The sequence below is a fragment of the Cyprinodon tularosa genome, unplaced genomic scaffold, assembly GCF_016077235.1.
Source record: "Cyprinodon tularosa strain WSP-4 unplaced genomic scaffold, ASM1607723v1 ctg164, whole genome shotgun sequence".
NCBI classification, from domain to species: Eukaryota; Metazoa; Chordata; class Actinopteri; order Cyprinodontiformes; family Cyprinodontidae; genus Cyprinodon; species Cyprinodon tularosa.
In genome coordinates, this window is record NW_024038475.1 from 678639 (window position 1) to 698993 (window position 20355).

At 37.4% G+C, this 20355-nt stretch overlaps 2 protein-coding genes across 4 annotated transcripts in view; one reads left to right on the top strand and one right to left on the bottom strand.

Annotated features, from left to right (window-relative positions):
* Positions 1–1044: 1044 nt before the first annotated feature.
* Positions 1045–11792, bottom strand: atp5f1d (ATP synthase F1 subunit delta). The gene is made up of 5 exons (XM_038280754.1): positions 11553–11792; positions 7495–7648; positions 6042–6130; positions 1254–1383; positions 1045–1166 (listed from the first exon to the last, which is right to left on the bottom strand). Exons 1-4 carry the CDS (start codon positions 11667–11669, stop codon positions 1261–1263), a joined length of 483 nt encoding a protein of 160 aa, XP_038136682.1. The 5' UTR covers positions 11670–11792; the 3' UTR covers positions 1045–1166; positions 1254–1260.
* A 2277-nt stretch (positions 11793–14069) lies between these two features.
* Positions 14070–20355, top strand: part of cbarpb (CACN subunit beta associated regulatory protein b) — a 32251-nt gene continuing 25965 nt past the window's right edge. Inside the window, exons 1-3 of one of the 3 annotated variants that reach the window (XM_038280782.1) lie at positions 14074–14207; positions 15321–15522; positions 16290–16362. In XM_038280782.1, coding sequence (XP_038136710.1) covers positions 16315–16362 — 48 coding nt within the window. In that variant the 5' untranslated portion in view covers positions 14074–14207; positions 15321–15522; positions 16290–16314. The other 2 variants (XM_038280781.1, XM_038280783.1) reach the window with 2 other exon arrangements.

Genomic DNA, 20355 nt, shown 5'->3' on the forward strand with positions numbered 1-20355 from the left:
ATTAGAAAGAAGAACAGAGAAAAGGATGTGAAAAGTGACCGCTGCTTTTTCATCCAAATTCAACGGTGCATACTAGAGCTGCCTTCTGCGCCTCACGTTTACGGAATGAAAATGACTGTAAAGTGAGTCATCTGAGATCATTTAGACAGCAAGAACACTCCACAGCGCTTTGCAAGAGTTGCATTATTTAAATTGTGTTACCTTTTACGTTTTATTTGGATATGTTGCAGTGGAAAATGTTTTTTGGGGTTAAGCCTCCTTTACTGACCTATCTAAATAAAATCCATAACAAAATAGATATAATCTTGATTTATTCTACGTATTATAAACAGCTTTTCTGAGGAAATGTTGGAGGCTGAGAGAACATTAGTAAATTATGCTAAAATAAAAAATATTTCCTCCATTTTATGGGTGCCTAGCTTTAAGATAGGGTAGTTCATGCTGTAGTAGCATCAGTTGGGCACGTGAATGAGGTCACAGCCACAGAATGAGAGTGAATCCTGTGGTTACTAAACAGATCCTGACTTCTACAGAACAGACAGTGGAGTCATTTTCTTGCCTTATAACAAATACCTGAAGGTCATCACGTATTTTCGATTGGCTCAGCCAACACTATTTACTGAGACACAGGATTCCAAGTAGTACTAACCCACAAATTCTCCTACTACGGTAAGTGACAAGGATTTGACCAAACAGCAGCTGTAAAATGGGAAACCGCCCAAGCTTTTGAGACTCACTGAAGGTAGGGAGAAGCAATACTATGATAAATTCTGTGAGGTATCTTTCTCTGAAATGATTTGCCAAGAACAATATATATAGATATAAATAAAAAAATAGGTCGACTTAGATATACAGTTGTACTACTCTCTGCTGCCATCAAGTGGTAGCAGCTGCTGCTGTCAAGAACACTACTTTGTTAAACCGAATTGTGAGTGAATATAAACATGAGTTAACATACTTAAAAATGAACGGGAGTCATTCTGATACAACAGTGCACTTTAGGCAATAAAATATGGCACGTTAAATAATGAAATCACAACAGAGTAATTCCAAATAAATGTATTGTTAACTTCATCCACTGTACAAAGAAAGAATGGTATTTTCTGGACATTGACGGGTCGGAAATCCCAAGAGGACAGTTGATTTTCATCAAAGTGACAGATTATCTGAAATAAAAAGAAAAAAATAAATACAAGTTTTTTTTTGTTGTCGTTTGTTTATTAGTAGCAGGTGAAGGAGCTGAGAGGTCGTACCACAGGTTTACTCCAGAGCCTTGACAATGGCCTCGTTTGCTTCTATGCTGATCTGAACTTCTGCCCTTGCTGCCTCATCAGCCGTGCCAGCCAGCTCGGACTGGGCTTTTTCCAGGTTGGCCTTAGCTGCCTGAAAGGAAACAGGGAATAAAGGATGAAGATGGGAAGAGTTTAAATACATTTCTATAAAGGTTAGGTTTTACATAGCAAAAAACTATGAACTGGTTTGATGGAAAATAGGATGCATTAATGGATGGAGAGTTAAACTGATGGCAGAAAAAACATTGTATGGATGTAAATTGATTGATGGACAGATTGATGAAAGTTTGATGGATTTAGACAACAGCATGGACTAAAACAATTCAGACAACAGGATGGGTAGACAGATGTATGATGAACAAATGGGTGGATGCTAAACTGTTAAACATATGTATCCAATATTTTTTACTTTTGAAAAAGGAATAAACATGACATTTTTCTTCCCTTCTCAATTCTTTTTCCCAGCACCATCTGTAACTGGGTAAACGCTTCAAATCCCTTACATTTCCAGCCTGTTTAGAATCCCTGTATCCCCCAACCAAGACGTCCGAGTTGAAATAGCCAGGCTGAGCAAGAAGACAAAGACGAGCGGAGAAAATCCCCACTGTCTCTTTGCTCTGAAAGCTCCATTTGTCACAGTCGCGATTAGAAACGAGAAATGCCAAACATAGCTGGAAGTTAAAGGTCTCCCAGTAGGGACTTGGCACATCTGCTATAACTCGACAGTGACTGACCTTTCCCGTCTTATTAACAGTGTGGGCCCATGTGCATTGTTACTATGGAGTGAAAGACAACGAGGAAGGGGAAAAAAAAAAAATAACTCATTTACTGCGACAGAGTCAAGCTGACAGGCCGCAGCACTGCCCAAAGCGAGAGACAGACAGCTCTATGATGAGAGGATAATAACAAAGCCCATCATTATCATGGCCGACATTTAATCTAGCTTTCACCTCCAGACAGGTCAGATGGATGATCATGAAGTTGGAAAAGCTAACCATACGCACTAATCAGAGTTGGAGGGAAATTGAGCCAATTACTATCGTTTAAAATGGCCTAGAAAATTAAAACATTAAAAGAAAAAATCTCCTTTTAGTTTGTGACTAAATCAATAGACGTGTACTTTAAATGGAAGACGGCATCTTTGACACTTTGAACTGATAAAGCATGACATCAGCCCCAGAGCTGCAAGCCTCCTCCTCCTCCAACACACAGCATCATATTAATACAAAAAGAATAAATGTGAAAAAGCACAGCGCCTAAAGGACAGACAACATGAGGTTTATGGAGGTTTCTGAAACCTAATTAAACATTGAATGTTAACACAGTTTCAACAGTCACAAATACAGAAGGAAGTGACAGTGAACAAATAACGACCCACTGTTCTAGGACAGACCCTCCCTACTCCGTGCAAGCTAAGGCGCTTCACTTCCTGTTGGCTACAAATCTTCACGTCAAACACGCCCAGATTTAGATGGATGCTTGTGGTTTACAAAATATGTCTAAATTTTCCCCGAAGGTCAGGTGCTATAGAGACAAAGGTTCTTTTAAGAATAACCCCAAATAGTACCAGAATGGTTAGTGTAAGTGTAATTGCTGGTCAGCTGGCTGAAAGAGGGCTATTTTCCTTGGTTAGAAGAAATTTGGACCGTTTAGAAATGTTTGCATCTAAATGAAACATTAAGTCACAGTGTCGGAGCAACAGGATTGTCACCAATCATCTATCAATGTAAAGCGTCTACTTAGGGGTCGTATGGTCGGATTTTAGGATTTGGCTTAAGTCTCACGATCAAAGTCAAGATTGAAAATGTTTATCAACAATAACATTATCATCTCATTATATCATAAGATGTACAAATTAAGCCTTTGTGGACGACAGAGATTTCCAGTTATTCCTGGAGTTTGATAACCTGCCAGTAGCCAGATTTATATACGTAGAACTGAGTGGAGTTCTATGTCATCAATCTGGGATGGCTGCCATTCAGTCTATCTGTGAAAAGGAGGGATGTTTAGTACAATACTTGGAGCTGATTGGGTGACGTGACAGCTAGTACTAGTGATGTTATGAGATGAGCCGAGGCCTCCATGCTTGTGTCAAGCAATAGAGTGGGCGTTTCGCCGAAGCGTGTGTCGAGGCGTGATTCATTTAGGGGAGGGGCCAAAATTGATGACGGCCTAGGCCACGCTACTGTGATACCAGGTGACCACTTTAGGAAGTGGTTCAGAAAGTGCAAGAACATCAACAGGCATTTAAACAGCCTCAGTATTCAGTCAAGATGTGGGAGTTTGTAGGAGAGTTACTGTCACGTGGATAGAGTTTGGATAGATTCTAAGAATATATTGGTTGTTTTTCCAACCAATCTAGTTGTTTAAAATTATTTAGGTGAGAACAAAAAAATGTAATGATCAAAATCTGAGCAAGCCACCGGACACAGTTAGGATTAAGGAGTATTTTCTCCGTTCTAATGTTATCCATATTAGTGACGCCATCTGGAAGACACAGGCTCTCGCCTTAGAGGTTGATTGTTCAAAACCTGTCTGACTTTTGAAAGTTGCGATTAAACTTAATTATTTTGGCTAATGAGACTAATTTGCATTCGTTTGCCCTAGTAATAATATAGATTGGGTAAAAACGCTGCCAAATTAGGTTGGTTTAGCCAAAAGACTGGTTGAACACAACTTCCGACTGAATAAAACCAAAAATGTAGACAAACTATTAAGTTTGAATAAATATAACTAACACCTTTCATTTTGCTCATCATTGCCCAATTTGCACAAACACATTCACTGTTTCACTTTCACTAAAATGGCAGAAAAACTGTGCACCTAAATGATTGTTCTAAGAAATTTTACACTTAAAAAAATAAAAAAAAAAAAAAAATTATTTTACACACTAACAATTTCAAAGGCACTTAAAAAGGGGAAAAACGAAAAAAGTTTGCAAAAAAAAAAATCACAGATTTTATTACCAACTGTAGTTCTGCTTTACACCAGTAGGTGGTGACATGTTCACCTGGAGCCTCATGAACTGTGGGGATTGTCGCAATTTTAGTTAAAACTGAGTTAATAGCAGTATTGAGAGACAAGTCTGATTGCAGCAGGGTTTATACAGGAATGTGTAAGTATTTTAATGGTCTTTTAATGCTCTTAGAAATATTCTTAATGCCATCAACAAGTGCTCCCTCCCTCCCTGCCATCTTTGAAAAATGAAATCATTGTGACTGAAAACTTGCATGCATGGATCGAACTGCAACTTTGGCTAGCTTTCTGTGTGGGGAAAAATCAACTTCAAGTATTTTACTGCCACTCAAACAGCTGGGGTGAAAAGTTAACGTCTTACTCTTGTTAAATAAAATTAAGTGCATCTGTGATTTGGAAATTGCGTTTTTGTTAAATTGCAATTATATTCATTGTCCAGCCTTAATTTGTTGCATTAATGTCCATGATACTAAAATATGCGACTTTGTAAAGTAGGCCAGAAATGAGTTTTATTTTCGACTAAACTGCTTGTTTTTGCATCTTAAAATGTCGGCATGATACCGAACTTCAATATTGCTCAGAACCTTTGATGAAGGAGTAACTGAATATTAAACTATCTAAACATCTGGGTCTTTCCTAGACACAAATGCACAAGTACTTCATTTGGAGCCGGTTAAGCCGGGCATAGACTACGATGTTTTCAATCGCTGCACGGAGCTACAGCTCACACTGTGCGACATAACCGCAGGGTTAACCGTAACGCAAACGTGGCTACTACGGTCTTTCACTTTTACAGAAAGAAATCCATTTCACTCGCACCCCCACCATGCTTCTGTGTTTTCATCTGAGAGGAGGAAGAAGAAGAATCCTTGTTCGCCCACTGAGCGATTTGCCCACAATGGTGGACTGAAAACCAAACATGTTTGATTTTCTCCCAACCTCACAATTCCTGATTGGGAGGTGGTTGTGAGAGGCTGATCACCCCTCATCACCCCCTGTACACTACACAACGCTCAATCAGCCTGAAAGTCGGGCCGATCAGAAAATTCTCGCACGACTGGAAAATTGCCCCGAAGGCAGCGTACTTCCAAAGAGTAAACAGCATAGTAGTGCAGAGCTTATCCACAGCAACAGAAACACAAGTCACAATAGTTATAATAATATAATAAGTTTAAACAATAATTTCCTTTAAGAACAGAGTGCACATGATCAGAGACTCCTGGGTGAGAAAACCTTTTAGAAAGAGTTTATATTATATTTTTAGAGCAAATCAAACTGTGTAGCCTAGACTGAATCCTTTACACATAATAAAAATGTTTTAAATAACACCAAGTCAAACAGGATTTACCATTCTTTTTTGAAGCCTTCTTCCAATTTGAGATCTATTTGTTTAATTTGTTTTAATAAGTGAAAGCAACAAAAATTGAGCATCTGAAAAATGTGCTGCAGCTTCCTTGATAAGACTAGTAGTTATTAATTCAATGAAAAATTTATGTATTAAAACATTTAGATTTGACCATTCAACCATTATCTTTCATCAGTTAACTTTATATTAATAACAAGAAAAAACTGAATGAGAGCAAAGCAGATTAAAGTCAAAGTGAAATAATAAAATTAGCCATCAATACATTTTCTTAATGTAAAGAAATAGAGAAACAAAAGAAAATTTGCCATAAAGAATAAGAAAGCTTTAGATGATATATGCCACCAGACTGGAATAAAATGAAGGTATTTAGTTATCATATTAAGTATTATGGTAAAGCTTATACTTACTGCAACGTCCAGCTGGTCGAGGGGAACAGCCTCCTCAGCAAGCAGCTGTACTGATGAATCAGCATTGACTGTCACTGACCCACTGCTCACTGCAAACAGACACAAAAATAGGATTTTTTTCCCCCCATAAGAATACATAAATGTATAATTCCTGATGCAGTTTACAGTTATATAGTGAAGAGACACCATGCTCTGAAAAGGTTTTTGCAATGCTCGTCATACTTCTAGATTGGCGTTATTGACAACCATCTTTCTGGAAAAGAGTAATGAACATTTCTAATGCTGAGAATCCTCCACAAGGGGAACAAAGGCAGAAAACCTGGAGGAGAGTGGAACCTTTCCAGGGATGGCAGGCCAAAAAGGGTTTTAGATTTAAGTAGATAACCTGGGTATTTAAAAAAAAGAAACAAGAAAAATATTCTGATAAAGTGTGCAGTATCAGAACGTATTTAATTGTACCAACCTTTCTTTTTATAATTCAGCATGTTCTGTTCTCAAATGAACCAGTAGAGGAAGGAGACTATTGTACTTGGCCAGAGGTAAGGGTAAAGTTTAATAAAGGAAATATTTTGTTTATCTAAAATGGTAGCTAAAGAGGATGTTTTCTTGACATCTCTGTCACTTTAGCTGGTATCACCACCTGCATCTAGCCCTCTCTCAGCAACAAGTCCTGCTTTGCGATTGGGTCTGAAATGGTCCAAAACATGTTTTCTGACAGTGATCAGATTCCCAGTTTGCCTCATATTATGTATTGTACATATAAACAGAATCTCTGAATGGTTTAATTAATCTTTGACCTTACACAATCTTCCTTTTTTAATACCTGGAGTATTGTATTTGGGGTAGCCAATGTTGTTAGTGTCAGAGGTCTGTCCAACACAGGTAAGCATGTTTTGTCATTTAATTTCTGCTAGTTTTTGCTATAAATGTTGCTGATTAACTGCTTAGTTAATGTAGATCTAAAGTTAAACAGTAGATGGCGCTGCAGAAACAGGCAAGCTTATTGGTATACTATAGCTTATTTTTGCAGTAAGACAATTCAGAGTGTTTGTAATAGTCAGAGCAAGGTGGGGGCAAATGTCTGGAATAGGAAATTGATTAATGAAACTGAATTATAAGTAACTAAATTATTAAAGTTTATGAAACTGAATTATCCAAGCAGTACTTAAATCATTCTTAAAATAAATAATTTAAGAAATATTTAACTACTAATTAATTATTTAAGTACAAAGAAATACTTTTATGAAGAAAGATTACCATTATAGAGGATACAACTTTAACTATAGTCAGACTTTAAATATGAAACACGTTAGGCTTTATGCATATAAACTGCTATGTAAGTTACTCACACTTTAATCAAATGTTATACTTTTCCAAAATATGCAACCCTAAAATATAAAGGCGCATAATTCAGCTGACAGTTCTTGTGTCATACAGCAGTTTAAGATCTTACCAAAGTATTTGGTAGAGGAGCCGTCATCATTAAACACGGTGACGACACCGGGCCTGAGCACCTGCAGGGTGGGTACATGGGCCGGGAGGATACCAAACGCACCGGTGAGTGTGGGGACATCGACCTGTTTAACACTGGCCTCTTTGAAGAACACCTGGGGAAAAAAAACCAAAAAACATAGACAACATACAGTTATTTACATTTCTTTGTTTCTAGCATTTATCATTACTGTATTGGCAACTCTAGTTCAAGATTGTAGGATTTTACACTATTATTCTTTAGAACACCAGTGTTTCCCAACCTTTTTTGACTTGTGTGCCCCTTTGGGCATTTTGTCTTACCATGCAAGTACCCCCTCAGTCAAAAGTATCTATGATCCTCCCAAAGTGGAACATACAATAAATTATTATAAAATAAAGACTATTTTACAAAATATTTTAACCTGAGCATTTAATTCTTAGTCATTTTATTCTTTCCATTTCAAATTTAAAAAAAACATCATAAGCCTGGCAGTTAGTAAGAAATCGAAATAAATACATATATTATAAATCTGTATTCTTAAAGCTGGCGCTCCTCTGAGTAACTTTCTTATAATTACATTAAAACTGGATGAATTGGGAACAAAATACAAAACAAAAATATAGTTAGGGATTTTTACTTTGTTTTCATCAAGACACCTGAGCTGCCCTGATAGCTCAGTGTGGAAAACAGCTGATACCAGGCTGTTCTCTACATCCAGTCTCTTCCTCTGCTTGGTTTTGATGTGTCACAGCTGAAGGTGAACTCGAACTTATAACAAAAACATACTTTTTGGTTGATAAAAGCTTGTTTAATTTTTCAATTGGATCCTAACAATGCAGAACAGATCGCAGCCCTATTGTATTTTACTACCCAAGAAAAACAATATTTTTATGTACCGCCTGAAATGCACTCGCGGACCACTAGGGGTATGCGTACCACTGGTTGGGAATCACTCCTGTACACCATCTCTAAAACATTGTCAAGATATTTGACCCTTACTCTGCCTGCCATGCTTACCCTTTGTTGGCCATTTTCTGTTTTGGTTTAACACAAAGCAAAATATGACGACAAAGTTGCTAGATTGGCAACTATGGACGTTTAGTTCATCCTTCACTACCGAAAGCAGTGCAGCATACTGCTGTCACACGTGGCTGCTCTTCACTCAGAGGAAAAAGGTGCTTAGTGCCGAACAGGGGTGCATATTGTAAATGCAGTTTAATATAATACATGTATGTGAATTGTTCCATCTGGAATCAATGACAATTGTTTTAAATGGTTATTGAGTCAGATATGTGACAGGTAATGTTTAGGTTATTGAAAAGTTTTATCAGTCCAGTGCAAATGGGTTTAGCTGACATTTAAGCACAGATTCCAATATCTCTGAGGTGTGGGGACTATAAGGCTCTGTTCGAAAACCTGGGCAGCATCCTCCAAGGATGCGGTCTACCTAGACTGGATCCTTCGAAGTCCTTGAAAATAAGGAGACCGGAAGAGCTTTGGCTGTGAATCCGAACAGGTCCACCCTTCGGCGGGTTTTACTGCCGTATGCTCTGTTGCTTAGCAACCGTGAAAGTTGACACACAAAGCAGGAAAAGAATGAAAACCTAAGTTTTTAAAACTGTATTTTTATTTATTTAGTTTTATTGTAAAGTGAACAAAGACTACATTAACAAGAATCCAGAGTGGAATAAAGGTTCCAACCACTGGGAGCAGGAACAAATAAAATCAAATGTAATGATAGAAACCTTAGTCAGTTAAATAACCTGCTGCTGTCATTTTGCACATCTCTGATGTTGCTGCTATTTTCAAATATCCATTACTGTAAAAATGTCCATAGCTGCATATTGGTTATTTATTCTCTAGTTTTATATTGTTAAAGCACTTTACAGAATTATATAGTTTATATTTTAACTCTTCCCTATTATGTTATTCTTTATTCTATTGTGTGACCATTTTCAATCATCTTTCTGCTGCTGTAAATTTGCCCACTGTGGGACAATAAAGGGATTTTCTATTCTATTCTATAAAAGGGGAAGAAAGACAGAAGTAAATCTAAACAATGTATGTATAAAAAAAATATATCTGCAAAATTTCTAATATTCAACAACAAAAAATACTTAGTTAAGCATATTGTGCAAAACAGCAATAAAAAGATAAAAATCCTATCAGATTTATAGTTCCCACTGTGGCTATAATCTAAGGACAGATTCTAATATATCTGCAAACTGATTTACACAGTAACAGATAAAAACCTTTAGATAAACCAAACATTACCGCCGCATATCTGACTCAATAACCATTAAAACTACTTTTTATTCATTTCAGACGGAACTATTCACAGATTTGTATTATATTAAACTGAACTTCCAATTTTCACCACTGTTCGGCGCCAAGTAACCTTTCCTCTGATCACGGCTTGCTTGGTCTCGCAATGAATCCTGGGATATCCAAGTACAGCGAGGATACATCGGACCCGTCCTTCAAATCAGGGAAAAAAAAGGACGCATTTTAAGACCGCCTCGTCGCTATGACGTCATCAGCCTTCGAATCTGGTCTTCTAAGGACGCGTTCTAGGTTTTCGAACAGAGCATCAATCTGATATTCATGATGACGGTACTGCTGCTGAAGCTCCTCAAAAATGCAATTGTCACACAGAACAATGGTGAAAATTTCGATTTCCATTCTTTGCCTGCTTTGTGTGTCAACTGTCATTGCTGCCAGGGGACAGAGTTTATGGGTGGTGGAGGATGGAGAACCTGGACCTGTTTGAATCCATAGCCAAAACTCTTCCGGCCTCCTTATTTTCATAAACCTAGAAGGACCCAGTCCAGATAAAGATGGGTCCTTATAGAATGCAGCCTCTAAAACTGAAAGTTGTAGCATAATTTAAAAAAGGTAGAAGCAAATTATTAGCTTGCAGGTGCTTATGTTATATAGGATTCCCTCATTTTTGAAGTAAATTTCAACTTAAATCTCGATGCATTTTATTTAAGGCTGTTACTACAATGCAAATGTATTGCTCCTTTTTTCTGGGGTCGCCATTAGGGCTGAAACAATTCATCGTGATTAATCAACTATTGATATAATCGTCAACTAATTTAGAAATCGATTAATCATTAACTGGAGTATAGAGACTGTAAAACATGCCTTTAGCTGCCAGAGCAACCCATTCAGAGCAGTAATTACAACAGCATTGTAAAAAAAAAAAAAAAAAAAAATTAACATTTTGCATTTTAATATATCTTTTTTACATGTCAATATTCTCTATCCAGAGCTCCTCAAGTAAAAATTTCAGTTTAATTTAGCAATTTCGCTTCTTTATGGAACCTTTGGCTATCCGGTTATTAATCGATTAATCGAAAAAAATCAACAGTCGCTGTAGAGCAGGTTAATGGAATAAAGACTTGGCAGAGATTTAAAGCAGACTTAACACGAGGAAATCCAAACACTATCCTAAATAATTATATAAAAATGTAAGGTATCAAGCTACAGCACAGTTGGATTAATGAAATACTGCAGAATCTAGTAAAACCACAATGAAAAGGAACGTTTTAATCATATAATTTAATCATATAAATGTGGCTATTTAAAAAGTAGATTCAGATCTGTGAGGAAAAAAACTGTTTACATTTATTCCAAGGTTACAGTTTACAACTGCACAGGTTTTGCTCATTTTCAGTTTTATCAACAATCGTTACCCAAAGATCATTTAACTCCACCATCAAGTAAACATATATTAGAGCAATTGGTACCAATTAAAGACAAATGATAAAGAACTGAAGAGCCTGAATGACAGTCAGGTTAGCCATCAAAGCTAGCCCCTTCATATTATAACTTGGATTTAACTGTGCTTTTTGACAGTAACTATATACCTTGCAATTAAAACAAGCTCGCTGTATGGCTCAAATCTGCATATCAACTTAATAAATATATGTTTTATTAGAAGGTATCAATACTTTTTAATAATAAAAAAAAAAGCATAGTTAGCAGACTGGCTAAGCTAGGCCTCAAACCTCGCTACTGCTTAAAGCCAGTACCTGTGTCGGAGAGGCAAAAGTGAAGGACATTTGCGGGGCACCGGCGGCGGCCTCAGCGTAGGAGCGAGCGTGCCTCAAAGCAGGCAGAGCTCGGCGAAGAAACCTGGCTGCCATCATGTCGGGAAGTTTTTATTTTACCTAGGTACAAGTGAATGACAAAAAATCCCCGGCCGAGCGTGGAGGCAGTCGCCTTACTGGTGATGGTAGGACAAGGACGTTGGGAGTTACCCGTCAGCCTTTGCGCTTGCGCAAAGGATATTGGGTAGCGTAGTTTTATGAAAAATGTCTCCTTCTTCTTCTACTTCTTCTTCGTTAGATTGGCGGATTGCAAACCACTTATAGGTGCATACCGCCATCTACTGTACATTAGTGTGTAGCTCTATAGTTCCACCTACAAAATTCTATTTTTTATTTTTGTTTTATGTAAAAATAAAAACAATGCTTTATTAATAACCAAAATTTCCCCCCTATCTCCATCTGTCCTTAAAATTCCTTTAATACTCAATTCTCTCCCTTTTTCCATAATTACTTTCCTCCTCCTCTCTCTTTCAGTTGCATATTTAATGCAATCCATCAAAACATGATCCACATTTTTTTTTCTAACACAACTCACATAAATCATTATTTCTCTTCCCTTGTACAAACAAAAACTCATTCAAGTAGGTATGTCCAGTTCTCAATCTAGTATAAATTATCTCTTTCCTTCTGCTTCTTTCTCCACAATTTTGAACAATACCCTATATAATCTTCTTCCTCTCTCATCTTCATCCCATTTTTTGCCATACTTCTGTTTCTTTCTTTTTAATTATTGATTTACCTTTCCCTAATGGAATCTGATCTATATTCTGCTTTCCTAAAGCCTTTTTAGCTATCTTGTCTGCTATTTCATTTATATGAAAAATGTCGAAATTATGTTGCATATTATGTATTGTTTTCATATAATCTATGACTTTTTTAGGATTTCATTATTAATGTTATTACCATTATAATTGGCCTTATTGTTGTTTTTATTATTAGTTGGTGTAGTTGCATTTTTTTGTTTTACCAAAAAAAAAAAAAAAAAAAAAACACACACACACACACACACACACACATTCTGTTGAGTTCCTGGCTTTAAATTAAAATGATACATTTCTTTAATTTCAGTCTTTTAAATATTAGAATTTGCACAGAACTGAGTATTTGTCTATCTGCTCACAGAATCTTTAATTATAAAAAAAAATCATCAGGATTAAACAGAGCTCATAAAGTTAGTCACAATAAAAGCAGAGCCATAACTAGGTACACGAGAGAAACAGGACAAAAACACTAAAAACCAGGTCAAAATCTTTCATCTACAGCTGATGCCTTCCTCCAGGATGTTGTCATATCCAAACAGAACACCAAACCAGGTGTAGCCACAATAATGAAAAAAGCTGATTGAACATACGTTTAAAATTTTTATGAAGAAAATAATGCAACGTTGGAGAACAGAAGCAGAATGTAGCGAGTTAGAAAAAGTGTTCCCTATGTCTTCCAGCAGCCTAAGCATGTAGCAGCGTTAAACAGAGATATGATTATTTGCTTTGGATATTAAAGGGGCACAACATGAATAAAGTGCAGTTGTGACTTGATTGGGCTGTCCATCTACAGTGACAGCCTAAACAAAGGACCAAAATGTTTCCTTGTCTCTTTCTATCTGAAGGAAAACCTTTTCAAAAGCCACTCAGGAAAGACATGGAACAAGGTGTTTGCTCAGATCATTAACTCTTTGCCTGCATTCAAAATGCTAGGTCTCATAATCACTCTGAAAATACAATCTAAATGGCAACATACGATCGAGGCAGCATTATTCTGCAGGAACGCATACACTGAAGGCAATTCTCAGGGAAAACATGTCAGAGGCCAGAAAATATATAATTCTACCCATAAAGTAAGAATTATAGCTAGATGTAGATCGAAACAAATTTGGCTAGAAAGACCTAGTCAAAGTCCAGATGGGAACTTAGGTAGGAATTTGCAAAAATACATACAACCCAATTAAACCACCTCTAGTCTGTTTTACATACAAACTGTAATGCACATAAGCAATGCCTATTTGTCACATTTTAATGATTGTTGAATTTATAGCCCCTCATAACCAGGAGATGGCGCTAAAATCATTTGATTGTTAGTACAAAATATGGGGCCAAAAGATTCTTTATATATTTGAGAAACATGGGGTAGGAAAAAGATAAAAAAAATATTTTTTATGATAAAAAAAAAAAAACACACTCAAACAAAACATAATTTTACCTTATTGTTTCAAATAGAGCGAGAGGTTTGACTACATGTTTAAACAAAATAAAAGGAAGAAAATTAGCTACATTTGCAGCACTATAGAGGATCAAACGTGGTTTTTCGTTTAGTTTAACCACTCAGGGTTTCCCCTCGCCGTGTTCCAGCTCTGATGCGCTTGGGGATAATTTGAGAGAGCCTCCATCCTTCATCTTTACCTCACCCCCTACGTCACGTGGTGCGCCTTTGACGGGGCGGTGGGCGTGTCCTAAACGGCGGGGTTTCATTCATAAATACTTTTAGCTTTAAAGAAATATCACATTAAAGCGCTCAGAGGAGGGTTTTTGTGTCACTTCCTTCGCCCATCCACCTCCTTTATGGACCAGGCTGGTAGAGAAGGTGAGTGCTGCCACACAGGGGTGTGTGTGTGTGTGTGTGTGTGTGTGTGTGTGTGGTGGTGGTGGGGTGCATATGTGGGTGTGTGTGTGTGTGTGTGTGTGTGTGTGTGGACAGGAAGGATCGTGAACTGAGCTCCTGCCTTCGCTCAGATAAAAATCAAAGCAGCCTGTGAAATATCAAGATGATATATTTGAAACTTGCTACTTTCATACATTTTCCACTTTTCCACATCCGATTAGATTGCATCAATTAAAAAAAAAAATAATACTAATTCTGAAAAACCACAATCTGTGTTTCTCCATGGAGAAATCGTGTGTTTTTATGTCTTTTTGTCCCCTTCTAACCTAATGTTTTTACTTTATTGGAGGAATTGAGGTAATTGGCACTAAAACATGACACCAAATCTGAAGATGCGCTGTGTGATACCAGTAATACAGCTGGTAGAAATTGAGATTTTAAGCGTGATGAGATACACTACTGCTGGGACACCCGTGTCTCACCATCTGCTTTGGCATCTCATCAGCACAGCTATTTTCAGGGTTTACAACACAGATCAGCACAGAGGATCCTAATAGTTTTATAATGAACGGACTGAACTGCTCGCCTTTATTCTAAAACAGCTTTTTATTTTAAATACTATTATGTAATACAAAATGAAGTAGTTTATATTTCTTTAAATAAAGATCCTACACATATTGTACTCTGCTGTTGGAAAAACAAACTATATATTTATATATACATATATATTCCAAGGATTAAATGACCTCCTAATTTTTGTTTTTCCTTATTTTTTCTTAAAACAAAAGAAACATTTTCTTCAGGTTTTTTGATAGAGCTATTTTTAATATAAAGCTGTTCAACTATTTGTATCAAATATGCTCTAAATCTTAATCAGTATTGCTAAATTATAGAAAAGTATGTTTGAATACTTCCTATATGCGTAAGCTGATGAACTTAAAGTTGTATATACTTCGATTTAAGGCATGTGTACCATAGAAATAAAATGGGATTTTTCAGCATTTTATTTCTTCAGCATATTGGTTGACTGCAGATGCCAAAATCATAGCTACAGTGGATTAATAATAATTCTGATATCTTCTTGCCTGTTGCCAGCCATGCAACACTTTCATCCTGTTGCTCCAAGGCCAGTGGGGCAGCCCTGAAGGGGAAGCACTGCTGCTCTGGCTCGGTCGGCTGGGTGGGCTGAGGATGCAGCAAGGGAACTGAGGAGGAGAGCCCTGAGTTACAGCCTGACACACACACATACACACAAATCCAGAGCTGCTGCTGCTGCTGCGCACTGCCCTCCATAAGGGTAAGATCACTTGGCTGGCAGAAAGCAGGATGTGGTGCAGGAGAATACAGCAAAGGAAAGCATTTCTATCCCAGTTAAATGTGTTTTCCAGAAACTGTTTACTTGCTTAGCTGCTATAGATGTGTATGGAAGTCAGTTGGCTTGCAGCGGGGGAGCTAGGTAACAGATTAAAGATTGTGTAGCTGAAGTTGAGTGCTGCGGTGATTGGTTGGCAGACATGAAGAGCTGAATGCTGCTGGCATGTTGCTTTTTCCTCACTCGGTGAGTAGCTTTATTCGTGTGTGTGTGTATGTGTGGGTGTTTGATGCAGCAGCAGTCGTATTAATGGGTGTGATTTAAAAACCAAAGGCAAATAAAAGGCATTGGTGTTAATAGAGCCAATGTTCTTCTGTGTGTAAATGTATGGGGGAATTGATCCAGTTTTCAGGATGATCCAAAACTGTGTGATGATCTACAACCACAGAGTTAATGCTTTCATTTACAAACCAAAGTTGTGCATCAGGCATTTTCCCGTTTCTGTCTATTGTTGCTATGTTCATCTATTTTTCAAGGATAATTTTTTGCTTGCTGCAACACCTGGCCTTAATACCAACCAGTTACATCCTAAAGAGTGACTGAATTACATTCTGTTAGATTGTTTTGGGCTGACATGTCTGGATTTATTCCCTCAGATAAAACAGCACATTTGGTGACTGACTTGGATTTGATAAACTGCTCCAGTAACAGACACTTCCTCTGTGTATTGGTGTGTTTGTTTTTTCTCTCAGGGGGACTCTCTAGTTGGCTTGGACCATGAGCAATGAGTCTACCGTCTGGAACATCCTACCAGAAAACTCAACAGTAAGTCTGCTTTTTCACCATTGCCTTGTTCTCAAACATCCTGTTAATGTGCATACATACATACGTGTGTGTGTGTGTTGTTAGCAGATCACTACCAGAGCCATACTTTCCCCTCATATTCTCTTCTGGTCGATTGACTAGCTAATAGAGAACATCCTGACCTGGGCCTGGTATAATTAAATCTCTGATCTAATCTCAGCTTTAATTTCCCTTTGCAGAGAAATTATAGAGTGACGTCAAAGGGTTGTAGACATTAACACTTGCTATGTTATTTCTTATAGAGCTCAAAGGATTGTCTGGTATCCTGTTTATGCAGTTGCATCTCAGTTTTAATGGAAATATCATTAAAAAGTGGGATTATTCCTCTTAATCCATTGAAACTCACAATTTGTAGCACTCAAAAAGGTAGATTTCATGCTACTATTTCTCCAATTCTTATGTACTGATTATATAGATGACGAAAACCTAAAATCAATTTAGAGTATTATGTAAAATTATAAAGATGTTGATTTTCCATACAAAATGTATTTTATGGACATGTTTTTGCATAAACACGGGGAAAACTGAAGCTGGCAGTGAGTATAGTATCCAGTAATGTTAATGGAAAGAGTAATGGAAGAAAGACCACAGCCTTAATTGCTAAACTAAGCTCTTCTTTGGTTTAGTTCAAATTTATAAAGAGTGGATTTAAAGTGGAATCAGCTTAATAAGCCAAATCAGCTGAATCAACTTTTGAATTCCCTAATTGTGATTAATGTCAGAAGCCCCTTGCCTTGGCTAAAATTGAACCATGGAGTGTTGTTCATAGGTCTTAAGTCCAATTTATAGATCACAGGAAATTCAACATTTTAGTCTGAGAGTCTGGAAGAAGAGTGGAGAACCATTGGTTCAAATTAGCTTGTTAAATTTCAGTGCACTTCATGCTGGGGATGAGCCTCATGCTGATTTAAATTTCTACCAGGACTTGGGCAGCTTTCTATGTTGCCAAAAGTTCACCTTATTTGATGACCATATTATCACTGACCTAAGCTACATTTCAGTGTGAATCTGTTGGGGTACCGTCAAGCCGGATATTATACACACCAAACACGACACGTTAAATGAGCTGTAAGCTGCCACCAATGCAATATGGTATTTTCCAGCCTCCAGCAGAGCCCCAGTCTGATCCCTACCATGCTGCGCTGCATTGATGCAGCAATTCATGTAAACAGAGTCCTGAATCAGTAGTGCTGAGACTATAGTTCCTACATTTCTGCAAATATATTTTCAATACAAATATAAATATACAAATATATTTTCTTGATTATTTTTTTAAACATTTTAATTTAGTCAGAAACAGATTTTTTGTTTTAATCAGCTGGAAGCCATATTGATATTGTCTTCTTTTAATCATTTAAGTAGCAACCTGCTACTTATATGGTCACTTTAGCTTTCTGAAGCCACAGGAACCACAATAATAATTATTAAATGTATTAAATTATGAAGGTAATTTATTTTTATTTATTTTTTCATACAAATCATGTTTGTTTTTGTTTTTTTTAAAGTACACTTTTTAAAATAATCTGGATTTTTATTTTCTCTAATCCACTCCTTAGACTTCCTTTGTTCAATACTTTTTTTTTTTCCTGAGATGTGTGCTTATAACTAATAAACTAACTATCTTTGTTACACCACTAGCTGGAAACATTCTCTAATTGTATGTTGTAAATAATGATTATTTTATAACAATATTTCACATCCTGATTGAGGTCACCACCAACAACGGATGACTGAAAACAAATGTAGTTTTTGAAAGCAATATATGTAATTTTATTTTTCTAGATAAAACTTTTCATGAGAAAAACAGGGATCCATTGGATTTGGTATGAAAAAATGAGAGACTGAATATTTAAGCTATAATACCCAGTATTAGTTCTTATCTTGGTAAAACCTTGTATCCATGCATCGCTTTATCATTGCTTTATACATTTCTTTTATTTGCTAATTACAGAACTAGTGTAAAAACAGATAATACAAAAAAAGAATTTGGTGGTGTCTCGATGAAATGATGGGCTCATTTGGATATGTACATTAAATTATTCACTGTACTGATGAAAATGACTTAGAAAATAACAATTTCAAGATTAAACTGGAATTATTATGCCCTGCTTGTAAAATGTCCTGATAAGTGTGTGTGAGAATTCCTTTGCTAAGGGAATTGATAGTACCATTTACCTGTGCTGTTTGTGTGTGGATAACCCCCTCAGCTGTTTTTCTTCCTGAGAGAGTTTCCCCATCACTAAGGTTCACCTTTGACATATGAATAGTTCCTGGAGATCATTGATTAGTCAGACAGCTCTACATATAGATTCGGTTTAGGCGAGCCAACCAACCAGAGGGCTTGAATCAATCTTTTACACTGCATGGTGTCGCTGTGAAGGGGAAGCAGCCTTATTTAGGCTCTATTGTTGAAGCTGGTCACGATGCAAAGGAAATGATTTTGAACAATTTGAGCAGAAAATACAAGCATTAGATTCCATTTTTTTCCACCTTCCAGCTTGCTTTGCAGCAAACAGCCAGGATTGATTATAATGCGACTGAGATAAAAGATTGAAATAAAGTTTGAATTCAGTAAAGTGCAAGAACACAAGTTAGGTTCTTCCAGAAAATGTCCTCAATGTTAACTTGTGGATACAGAAAATCGGAATTGCCACTGCTTTCCACATAGGTCTGATCCAGTGCAGCTATTACAGATCATATATGTCTGCTGTAAAGGAACTGAATCTTAAAGTTTTGCTCTAGCACAGACTCTCTCACCTTGTCATGTTCTAAGATGCTGCAAAATGTTTTTTTTTTTTTAATCAGAGCAGGTAGCACAAACATTGCAGTGTATTCTCATTATCAGTTTGTATGAAATCGTACGAAAAGTTATGCACAGTAATTTCGTACGTTTTTGAAGTTTTTTTCATGGTATTTCGTCTTATTTTTACGTCTTGCCTCGAGAGAAGATATCCTTGCGCATGCGCATCTTACGCACCATTCAATAACATAGAATTTAACATACAATTAACCCTAACCCTAAGATACAAAACAGCAAGCAATGTAGTTAGAGACATCAGAATCAGATCAGAATCAGAATCAGAAATACTTTAATAATCCCAGAGGGAAATTACTTTTGTTACACGCTCTAGTTACAGTTTTACATGATATATACACACATCCAACAAGAAGTAATTATTGTTTTACGTCTGTCTGCGGATCTGCTTTTTTCATCTGTCTGGCTGCGCATGCGCACTGATCTGTTTTTTCGAGGAAAATACTGTGCATAACTTTTCGTACGATTTCATACGAACTGATAATGAGAATATGTTGAACATTGTGACTTTTTGTCGCGTGTAGCTCACAGTGACAGGTTTGCACAACTGTTACTCAAAACTAAATGCTGGTAAAGATTCTCAGTTATCCAGGTCATAGTCAATCCATCCATCCATCCATCCATCCATCCATCCATCCATCCATCCATCCATCCATCCATCCATCCATCCATCCATCCATCCATCCATCCATCCATCCATCCATCCATCCATCCATCCATCCATCTTCTTCCTCTTATCCGGGGTCGGGTCGCGGGGCAGCAGCTGCAGCAGGGGGCCCAGATGTCCCTCTCCCCAGCCACTTCGGCCAGCTCCTCCAGGGGAATCCCAAGGCCCTCCCAGGCCAGCCAAGAAACATAGTCCCTCCAGCGTGTCCTGGGTCTCCCCCTGGGCCTCTTCCTGGTGGGACGTGCCTGGAACACCTCACCAGGGAGACGTCCAGCAGGCATCCTAACAAGATGCCCAAGCCACCTGAACTAGCTCTTCTCGATGTCGAGGTGCAGCGGCTCTACTCTGAGTCCTCCCGGATGACTGAGCTCCTCAGCCTATCTCTAAGGGAGAGCCAAGACACACTACAAAGAAAACTCATTTCAGCCGCTTGTATCCGGGATCTTGTTCTTTTGGTCTTGACCCAAAACTC